At 44.0% G+C, this 11,190-nt stretch overlaps 1 protein-coding gene and 1 long non-coding RNA gene across 2 annotated transcripts in view; one reads left to right on the plus strand and one right to left on the minus strand.

Annotated features, from left to right (window-relative positions):
• The window catches only part of nup50 (nucleoporin 50), a 7,900-nt gene extending 3,842 nt beyond the window's left edge, over window positions 1–4,058 (minus strand). Inside the window, exons 1-5 of the mRNA XM_020613405.1 lie at window positions 3,826–4,058; window positions 2,436–2,514; window positions 1,163–1,246; window positions 787–988; window positions 6–308 (exon numbers count right to left, since the gene is read on the minus strand). Coding sequence (XP_020469061.1) covers window positions 6–308; window positions 787–988; window positions 1,163–1,246; window positions 2,436–2,504 — 658 coding nt within the window. The 5' untranslated portion in view covers window positions 2,505–2,514; window positions 3,826–4,058. The remainder of the gene's footprint in view (window positions 1–5; window positions 309–786; window positions 989–1,162; window positions 1,247–2,435; window positions 2,515–3,825) is intronic.
• LOC109967666 (uncharacterized) lies at window positions 2,521–9,476 on the plus strand. Its single transcript, XR_002275965.1, has 4 exons — window positions 2,521–3,128; window positions 6,178–6,345; window positions 8,049–8,131; window positions 9,443–9,476. It is a non-coding gene; the product is annotated as an uncharacterized LOC109967666 (long non-coding RNA).
• The last annotated feature ends 1,714 nt before the right edge of the window (window positions 9,477–11,190 follow it).

An 11,190-nucleotide genomic window follows, 5' to 3' on the forward strand; every position in this document is an offset into this window, starting at 1 on the left:
CGAGCCTCCGTCAGCCGGAGCAGCAGACCCGGCTCCGTACTGGCGCTCGATGCTGGTCAGATGTCGCTCATAATCCTTGAAGATGGGGTTGAGATCACACAGAGGGTTGTCGTTCACGTGCTTGGTGATCCAGTCCCGCACAGAACAGTTGAGCGCAGTGAGCTGCCGGCGGTACTCCTTGTTGCTGACACTGCTGCCGCTGCTGCAAGGGCTGGGGCTCTGAGTCAGGCTGGGGGCGGAGCCATTGGTCTGCTGGGCGGTGACATCAGCAGTGGGTTTAGTGGAGGTGGGGCCGTTGAATGTTAGACCTGAGAGGATGAGGGGAGAAGTGTTAGTGTGACAGCGGCCGGGTAGAGGAGTATCCTCCCCCCTCCCCAGCCACATGAAACCAAAGAGAAGCAGCACAGACAGACCCCCGCTGACTTGGCTCCATTACACCGCAAAGCAGGACCCTCAACAATAGAATGGCTTCACAGCTCCATTCCAGTTGGCTGGGCCTGGCGGCAGAGCCACGATGAAGATGGCTGTACAGAGACAGGCTCTGCCAAGCCAGCCCGACAGAACAGTACAGCCTGCTACTGATCCTGGGTTCAGCCGATACCAGGAAATTTGTTCTGTTAATGTTCTGTAATGCAAAACCTCTGCTGTCAAAGGGCAAAAATAGATGTAAATGAAATGTATATAGATTAAAATTGTGCAGTTAAATATGGGAAAAAGAAGAGAAGCCCCTGGAGTTAAGTTAACGACAACAGCAGGTGTTTTGTGCACAGCAAACTGTCTCCTCACCAGCAGGAGCAGAGGATGCTGCCAGGGAGGAGAAACCTCCAAATGAAGGAGTGATGCTGTTTCCGTTGGTCAGACCTCCGAAGCCTTTAAAGCCTCCAGTGTTCCCAAACCCAGAAAACGCTGTCGGGGTCGAGCTTGCACTTGCTGCTGACGTAGTCAGAGAAAACCCTTTAAATCCTTTGAAGGCTCCTGTACCTTCACCCTGAAACACAGGTGAACACCCCCAAACAAACAGAGCACATGAGATTTTCAGTCTAAAAATCTCTCTCTGAATCAGTGGGAAACAAAAAAAAAGAATGTTAAAAAAAAAAAAAAAAAAAAAAAAAAAAGTCATCTGTACACATCTATGAATATTTCATCCACTTCCTGGTTTTACCTCCGATCCAGTGTTTCTGCGTTTGGCCTTCTTAATCGCTCGGTTCTTCAACACATCTTCACTTGCAACTGAAAACGTTCCCGCCTGATGAATGACACAGTTTAATACATCACCACAGTCAAAAACCTGACACACTAGAGATCAGGGACCTGTACCATGCTCATGTGAAGGAGGCCGAGTTGTTAATTAGAAGCAACAGCACCATGAGTGAAGTTGGCCTCTGAGACCAATACGAGACAGAGCAGTGATGCCTGCTGGGAAACTTGTGAACTGTGAACAAGTCACAAAAGTAGAACAGAATAAGAAACTATAGAAACTCTAGGAATAATGTTCAAATACTAAGGAAAGACCATGAAAACACCACACATTAACAGCATTATTTTAAGGGCCGTATTCAGTGAGTATTGTTTCCTCCTTTATCTGATGATGAAGAAGCTGTTGTCAAAAACCCAACGGTTTGTGCAGCCAGAGCAGAGAGGACACCGGGGAGGAGCTACACCTCAGGGCACAGGGTCACTTATAATCAGGAGACATTTTAAGTGTGGCTTATTGATCTGATAAAAGACCATTGTCACAGAGTGTCCTCGTGATTCTGAGCTGCAGTGATGGAGCCTGTGAAAACATTGACAGTCAGGAATTCAGTCCGTAATCAAATCATCTGTTCCTTTAAAACACAGTGCTGATCATCACGAAGGCTGCAGATGTCCTCAGTCTGTTAGAAATCCAGAAAGCCTGAAACAGCACAACGATACGACTGCTCTGTAGAAACATCTGTACTCATCGCATTAATGTGGGCTCAGACCCCATAGGAACAATCGCCCATTGTTTCTAGTGATGTGATTGGTCGGGGCTCAGGCTGTTGACAGATTTGGATCTGATCCTCTGAAGTTGACCTGCTCTGAAGCAAGTTAAACAGGCAGCACAAGTTACCGTGACAATCGAGCCCGATTAAAAGTGAGCCAGCTTTGTGGTACCTGAAAACCTGAGCTGAGCCCAGAGTCGGCTGGATAAGCTGCTAATCTTGCTTTGTGGTACAGACCCTGGACAAAAAGGCATTTACATCCTGATACGTCTTTCACCCAACATCAGGTTCTGCCCTTCCTGCCACAGTTCACATGTGACTTTCTAAACTGAATTGTCTCTTTATAGAGTTTCAAACTCAAATCTGAACAGGCAGAAGTTTGGGGAGCTCAACATTTAGGCTAAAACACAACACTACATTAACAAAATGCAACTGTTAATCCACTGTCCAGGTCATCTTTAAAGCACTCACCTCCTCCCCCTCCTCCTCCTGATCCCAGTTCCTGTCCGTTAACTCTTTGTCAGCAATCCTCTTCGCCATCCCACCTGCTCTGGAATACAAAGAGTTAACAGTCACCAGCTTCGCTAAAGAATTCATCAGCAGCCAGAGCAGGGTCACGTGTTGGACTCTCCCGTGCGCTCGGCACACCTAATGTAATCCTACAGAGGTCTGTGGTTGTGCTTGGCACTTGTAGTCTTTATTTATATTCTGTAGTCTCATGTAGTCCTTGTTTTGATGTAGCATCATGGTCCTGGGAGGATGTCATTTCATTTCACTATACTGCTGTTGACTGACACCGACTTGAAGACTGGACCATGCATACATTCAACAAAGACCCAAGAGTCCGCATGTTTTCCAATTCTGTACAGCCAGCGCCAACACAATAATATGTGGCCAAATCTGCATTCTATAAAACACAATAAAGATTTACATGTCATTAAGAATTTATATCGTATTTATGATCCTCAGCAGATCAGTTTAGCTCGTGCCTGGTGATCTGTCTGAAGAAAGACGAGAGTAGGAGCACAAAACTGGTTTTGCAAGCACCACTAAACAGTGTATTTTTCTTCATCTACGATTGTAACTGCTCCTCCTATCACCGGTGCAACTGGCAGATTAACAGGCAGGCTGTGAATATGAACTGGAAGTTGCAAAGTTATGGAGGTAAAGTAACACACACAAAAACAAGGGAACTGGGAAACTATAAAACCCCACAAATGCCAGATTCTCCAACATTAAGCTCAGGATTTGCACCATATAAAACGCATTAATCCTGTCCCTGACTGTGAAGGTAATTAATATTACAGTAACGAATTAAGCAAACATCGTGTGTGACCGCTGCGGCTAACATCGGTGTCTCTGATATCGGTGTGTAACATTAGTTTAAACCCGTCTATCAGTCAGTTACTGTCCTAAGACTTTAGGTCCACATTTCCTTCTTCCAGTCAGTTCAATAGTTAGAGCCTGAAACCTTCATGAAGAACTGAAGTTATGGAAGTTAACGGCAGCTTTAACGTTACTTTACTTAGTTAGCTCTTCCTTACGCGCTAACAACCATCAAACCCTCAATTCAGGGAAGATGGTCGCTACAGTTTCGGCCAGATTAACTGTTAACCACGTAAAACAATAAACCTTTAACAGTACAGAAACTGAAAAGCCTGCCATCGTGTCCATCGGCATCTAACAACCATGTTCACGTTGTTAGCCGGTGAGCTAATGGCAGGCGTAGCCTTAAACCTTGCCGGGCCCACACTTTAGCCGCTAACAGCTAACGCCAGGTTAAATGCCGCTTGAAAACTAACAAGCGTTTTCTCCTCCTACACACTAGTTTAATATTTCATTATTCATAATGATGACGTACCTTCCCAGGAATATAAACCCCCGCCTCTGTCCTTGAATGATTCTCTGACAGCTCCAGATAAAGCAGACCGTTTCACAGATGTAAGCTAACCACCTTTACAGGTAAGATCGCTATGTTTTGAACAAGCTTCTCTCACACCGCCATTTTACATAGCTGTATATCCGCATCGCTCTCCCGCGTCCTCGTGCATTGCCCACCTTTTAGCACATGCGCAGTGGACGGAGCATACTCTGTAGTTTGGGAGTTGTAGTCCATAACAATTTATTTCTGGTAGGCTAGTGGTTAAGGTTCAGCGCTCTCCCATTGCTGCCCTGGTTCGAATCAGGGTTGCGTCAGGAAGGGCATCCGGCGTAAAACATGTGCGATATGTCTATTTATTGATTTGTGTGCTTGATATTGAGTATGAACCGCTGCTGAAACAATGCAATTTCCCAGATTGGGATTAATAAAGTATTTCTATCTATGTCAGTGTGACGATTCCCCGTGGCGACCCCTAAACGGGAAAACCCAAAAGTGACTTTCTATCTATTTTTAGAGGTGAGGACAGAGATGGAAAGGTGCAGAGTGGCAGAGAAGCACGTCAGAGTAGTTCAGGATATGTATGAGAGGAGTATGACAGTAGTGAGATGTGCTGTAGGTCAGACAGAGGAATTCAAGGTGGAGGTGGGGCTACATCAAGGATCGGCTTTGAGTCCCTTCTTGTTTGCTATGGTGATGGACAGGTTGACAGATTAGGTCAGACAGGAATCTCCATGGACAATGATGTTTGCGGATGACATTGTGATCTGTAGTGAGAGCAGAGAGCAGGTGGAGGAACATTTGGAAAGGTGGAGGTCTGCTCTGGAAAGAACAGGAATGAAAGTCAGTCACGGTAAGACAGAATACATGTGTATGAACGAGAGGGAGGGAAGTAGAAACAGTGAGGTTACAGGGGGCAGAGGTCAAGAAGGAGTTTAAGTATTTGGGGTCAACAGTCCAGTGTGATGGGGAGTGTAGGAAAGAGGTGAAGAGGCGAGTGCAGGCAGGTTGGAGTGGGTGGAGAAAGGTGTCAGGAGTGTTGTGTGACAGAAGAGTGGCAGCAAGAATCAAAGGAAAGGTGTACAAGACAGTAGTGAGACCAGCTATGCTGTATGGGTTAGAGACTGTAGCAGTGAGGAAAAGACAAGAGGCAGAGATGGAGGTAGTAGAGATGAGGATGTTGAGGTTCTCTTTAGGAGTGACCAGGATGGACAGGATTAGGAATGGGCACATCAGAAGGACAGCTCAGGTCGGCTGTTTTGGGGACAAGGTCAGAGAGGCCAGATTGAGATGGTTTGGACATGTGCAGAGGAGGGATAGTGGTTATATTGGTAGAAGGATGTTGGAGATGGAGCTGCCAGGCATGAGGTCAAGAGGAAGGCCAAAGAGGAGATATATGGATGTGCTAAAAGAGGACATGAAGTTAGTTGGGGTGAGAGTAGAGGATGCCGAGGATAGAGTTAGGTGGAAACAGATGATTCGCTGTGGCGCCACCCTAACGGGAACAGCCGAAAGAAGAGGAAGAAGAGGTGAGGACTAGTGCAAACTGCTCTGCATTTTTTACAAAAATAAAGATTTTTAAAATAAAGAATAGATGGATGTAAATATTTCATCAGTTTTGGATCTGTTACATATAAAAGGAAACTTGTCATTTTTTTCTGTCATCCAAAACAGTTGTTAACCTCACTAAAACTATCCCTGGAGAATTGTTCTTACTTTTGGCTAGATGAATCAATAACATGATCAAATCTGTATATTAGAAAATTGACATGACATGGATACTGACAAATTTATTTCTTGCATTATCCCATATAACCCAAAGCTAATGACATTAATTTTAATTAATCATTACATTTATCATTAATGATAAATGAAGAATTCCATAGATAAAAATTCTGTTTTGAGAGTAAGACACTTAAATGACAGAGCATATGTGCTTTTTCTTGTCACTCCCACCTATATTGGTAACAGATGGCTTGAACAACAGAATCTAGCATCAGTTCAACTCAAATCACTTGTGAATTTAACAGTGAAATTGTAGAAACGGACTCTGATAGTGTTAATTTATGTCTGTTGATTTTGCTGCACACTAACAGAGAAGCACAACCTTTAAATTGATCCTGAAACTGAAAATCATGTAGGAGATGTCATTTTTAAGCTTTGAGATGAAACATGAAAGTTTTCAGCCACTCCACCTGCATGAGGTAAATGAGCTCTGCTTTGATTTAGTCTGGTTACTCACAGCTCTTTGTTCAGGTAAATGGTAATTTGAGGATCTCCCGGCCAGTCCATTTCAGCTCTTCCTCCATCTTTCAGTAGTGCTGTGTGTTTCAGAGCTGAGACTCAAGGGACTGGGGGTAAAATGGTGCAGAGCTGGGCAGCAGATGGCTCATCTCCAAGCTTTCAGGATCCCAGTCAGCCTTGCCAAATAGGAACAGGTGCTGGAGAAAGTAGGAAGTGAGCTGTGGGCCCCAGTGGCAGCAGGAGACCCTTGACCAGCTGGTGAGGAGAAAATGGAAAGAGTTGGCAGCAGAAAAAACACAAAACCTGTATAATGTACATGTGAGACTGAGAGAGGCAATGAATGATAAGCTGGTATCAAGTTCAGCATTTTATTTTATGATAATCAACCATTTTTGGATGTATGAACTTCTAAAACATTGTTCCTGATGTCAGTCAAAAAGTGTGAGACAGTGTGAGGAAGCTTTGTACACCATTCAGGGCTGTTGTCTGCAGGTCATGAGCAGAGAGCTGACCACGTGCAGAAATGTTTGACAAACTGCAAACAGTTGTTTTCTGTCAGTGTTACAACCGACATTTCCAATTTCTCTTCACTATCAAGTCTGCACTTCTGATGGATAGCAGGACATCCCTCTGTTTATTGTGTTTAAAGTGTAAATTGTGTCACAGTCTTGGAATGAGGTGCAATATATGTGCAAATGTAGAATATTAAACTCTGTACTGAACCTCCATATTCTCAGAAATATTACCCAGGATATGACTGTGCTCTCCTAAATGCTGCTATCCAAATTTCATCATGAATATGGCAAAAAAAAAAAAATCATTAAACTCTAGTAAATCTTCTGGGAAAATAAACTGAGAAACTATTTCTGAACAGTAACTGCACCACAATATCAGTTTTCAGCTAATGCACTATCTGACAAATCAACTTATCACATTGAGGCAGAAATAAATTCCCAAAGTCCGTTCAATCCAGACCTGTTCTGCATGGTCTGCCACGCTGGACTGATGCAGTCACTGGACAGTGGCCACCTTATGTCACTTTGTGGTTGTTTGTGTGCCGGGTATGGGCGACCTCGCTCAGCGGGCTCCTCTGAAGCCTGCAGCAGGGAGTTAGTCGGCCCGGGCCCCTGGAGCTCAGCAGGGGCAGTCTGTACAGGACTAAACCTGTGAGCAGACTCAAAAGCGGAGTGTCCCTGGAGAGAGCTGATGAGCTATTGATCAACGGCCATGAAGGGATGTTAAACATGAGCAATTACTGCAAATGAGGTTTATACAGAGAGCAGAGAGGCCTGAGTTAAACTGAACACAAAAACACACTGGAGTTCTTCACAGTGCTCGCTCTACAGTGGTCTCAGTAGAAACCGTGGTTAATGACCTGGACCCTGATATTAACACGTATTCTGTATATCGCCCTTTTAGTCACCAATTTGTTCATTTATTTATTTATTTCTGACCTGGTCTGTTATTCATTCACGGTTCACTTATTAATTCACTTAATTGACTCATAATTTTGTCTCTGGACTTTGTTAGACCTGTATGGCGTCTGATCAAAGTCATAAGTCTTGTTTGTATAAAACTGAATGAAAATAAGCAAGAACCCACCTTGCACCCCGTCTTAATGATCTCACTTTTAGTTCCAAACCTGACTTTGGATTCCTGTTGTAATTAATTGTTATATTTGATTAAGTCGTTAATTGCTATAATTTCATTTCATACACATAATATTTCATGCAGCTCATCTCTAATTGCCCGATCTGCAGACAGACTTATGTGTCAATTAGGCGTTTGCAAATGGAGCTATAATTAGGTTGAATTAATTGACTGGCTATGTGGGCAGCCATTACTACAGTGACAAATTAAAAGGAAGCAGAACTAATGCTCCTCTAATGTGACCCAAAAGCTGTCTCCACTGTAAAACCTTTAGATGATCTTTTTTAATGACACATTGTATTTCATTGTAGTTTCTGAGGAAAAGGGGCTGATTTCCAGCTGGACCTCTGTGTGGATTCCTGCACAACATAATGCCTTCTAGTGGCTGAGGAAGGTACTAAACTGAACACCACAGACAAATCTACCAACTTCATGTTTTGAATGTGTTGATGCTCAGAGAATTTTTCATCTGATCTCAGTCTGACTGAGGACTGGCCCTAGACACACACAAGTAAAATGTCCCTCACCCTTCTTTTCCTGTTTGGTCACTTTTTACTGTCTGTTGTTTTGCATCTGTACTTGCTTTTAACTAAGCTCTATGACTTTCTACCAAGAAATAAGAACTGTCGCTTCACACAGGGGCCCCCTGACCTCCTGGGCCAGTAGGCCCATTCAGATGAATTGTTCCTCTACAGGCTGAATAACCAAATAAGCTCTTTTTAAAATCTTAGCTGAGAAATGCATCATCACTAAAATGACAACAGGGCTGTACCCAGACCTGCCGTCCAGAGGTCTTCTAAACAAAACACCTGTTGAATATCCAACTTCAAACTTTCAGGTGGCATGGCAAAGCAGTGGTTAGCACTGTCACTTCACAGTAAGAAGGTTCTGGGTTCGAGCCCTGCATGATCACCCTGTGCCCGTGCCTCCAGTTTCCTTCCACAGTCCAGCCTAGGTTGACTGGTGACTAAATCCTGTGTAGGAGTGAGTGTGTGTCTACATGTCAGCCCTGTGATGAACTGGCAACCTGTCTAGGGTGGACCCCGCCTCTCGCCCAGTGTCAGCTGGCCCCTGAGACCCTATTCAGGAATAAGCTGTATAGATGATGGATGAAACAGCTTTCAATGGGAGCGTCACCAACTCCTGCATCACTGGTACCGGATGTGCACAGCATTGGGATCTACATGAACATATATAAATATATATCTCAGACACCAAGAATTATTTTCTTTTTAAATGAACTTGTTTCTTCACATCTTTCATACTTTGTTGCTGATGTTGTCAGGTTTGCCCGGCTGCACTTGCCTCTCTCACCCCCCTCACTCTGCCTTTCTCTTCTAGCCCCTGATTGCTCATCATTTACACCTGCTCCTCACTTCTTGATTATCACCAGCTGCACTTCATTTGTTTGTCCTTTACTTATACCTGGCTCACTTATCACTCCTTTGCCAGTTCGTTCACGTTCTCAGGCCCTCTCTTTGTATTATTAGTTGTTTGTTGTTTTTTTCCTCCAGTATTCTCGTCCCCCTATTGCTTTTGTTTCCTGGTTTTTCTCATTATTGCTTCTCCGTTTATAGTCAGCTCTTTTTACCTGCACGGACCGCTATTTCCTCCGGACCTTGTCTCTATTCTTCCCTTCCAGACAGGTCGATGCACAGTCACCAGTTGTCCCCATCTCATCACCTCTCTGCCTGTGTTTCTTCAGTAGCCACCATCGCCCACCGACCAGCCCAGGAGTGACCCCGCAACGCAGCTCGGGCCATCTCATTCCTACTCCTCATTCCTCTACTCCTGCTGCTGGTCGACACCCGGTTCCCCCCCTTCATCACCATCTACTGACGTATTGTTTATCACCATATTGCACTGTATTGTAATAAATCACTGCTTGCACTGAAGTCGGCTACCTGGGTCCGCCTCTCTTTCGCTCACTCACTTCCGTGTGCGAGAGTTCCTTAACAGATGTAATCTTTGAACTGCAGCTCAGAGTGATTTGCTGTAGCAAAAGATGAAATTTAATATTTTCAAAAACTTCTGAGTCAGGCTCTGTCTTTTTGTCTTCTGTTAACATTTTATTAAGGGAGTTTTTCCCCATTTCTCATTTTTAATGGGAGCCTAGTTTCAGCCGGCTGGAGACAGGTGGTCGTGTTCAGCAGAGAACAGCAGCCACCTGAGGCCCCGTGTCCAACAGGGCTACATGTATTACAACTAGAAAAGCCGATGTGGTGTGTTGCTGTGCTCTCAATAAAAACACACGAGAACTTCTCAGCAGGTTGAGACATATCTGTTATGAATGTGTTTCGGTCGACCGACCCCAGAGAGAAATAAGCATGTTACGCAGTGAGTGATGGAGCATTTCCTTTGAGAGAGCAGTGGCCTGTGCTCATCCAGCTGCAGCAGCTATTTGAGTTTTGTCCTTGATGTTTCACAGCTGGATGCTGCATCAGCAGCGCGCTGGCTGATGGGTTTTGGCAGCTCGTTCTCCCTGCTGCTCTGGATCAGAGCTCGTAGCAGCGTGTGGGGCTGATCCTCCACCTGGGGAAGTATCCGTGTGATAAATGAGTTGGCCCATCAGACTGATTACAAACGGTTTGGTTTAATATGAAGTGGCTTGGCAAACACTAAAGGCAGTTTAGAACAATCACACTGAGATGATTGAATTATGCTGATTAATAATTCATTTCTATTAAATCCTTAAACTCAAAACGGATGAATGACTGTTGCCAAAGAGCTGCATCTGTACCACTGAGGATTAGAGGAGAATTTAGTTGTAGTTGAGGGAATTTAAAGTTGTGCTGCTACAACAAAACACCTGTTGAACATTATGTAACTAGACAAAGCTTACTGAACTGAAACCCACAGTTTAATCTTAGAGATGTGTTTTAAGATATAAACATACACTGCTTTGAATAATCACGTCATGGGGGAATCCAGAATTTATGAAGATACAAAAATTGTTTATTTTAAAGTTTAACTTCTGGACACAAGAGGTCTCCTTCACTCAGAAGTCTGTGCTCAGTGTTTGCCTCAGTGAAGCAAATGTCACAACCTCCTGCAGGTACAGTGCCTTGCGAAAGTATTCGGCCCCCTTTAACTTTGCGACCTTTTGCCACATTTCAGGCTTCAAACATAAAGATATAAAACTGTAATTTTTTGTGAAGAATCAACAACAAGTGGGACACAATCATGAAGTGGAACGAAATTTATTGGATATTTCAAACTTTTTTAACAAATAAAAAACTGAAAAATTGGGCGTGCAAAATTATTCAACCCCCTTAAGTTAATACGTTGTAGCGCCACCTTTTGCTGCGATTACAGCTGTAAATCGCTTGGGGTATGTCTCTATCAGTTTTGCACATCGAGAGACTGAAATTTTTGCCCATGCCTCCTTGCAAAACAGCTCGAGCTCAGTGAGGTTGGATGGAGAGCATTTGTGAACAGCAGTTTTCAGTTCTT

The sequence above is a fragment of the Monopterus albus genome, unplaced genomic scaffold (assembly GCF_001952655.1).
Source record: "Monopterus albus unplaced genomic scaffold, M_albus_1.0 scaffold134.1, whole genome shotgun sequence".
Lineage (NCBI taxonomy): Eukaryota > Metazoa > Chordata > Actinopteri > Synbranchiformes > Synbranchidae > Monopterus > Monopterus albus.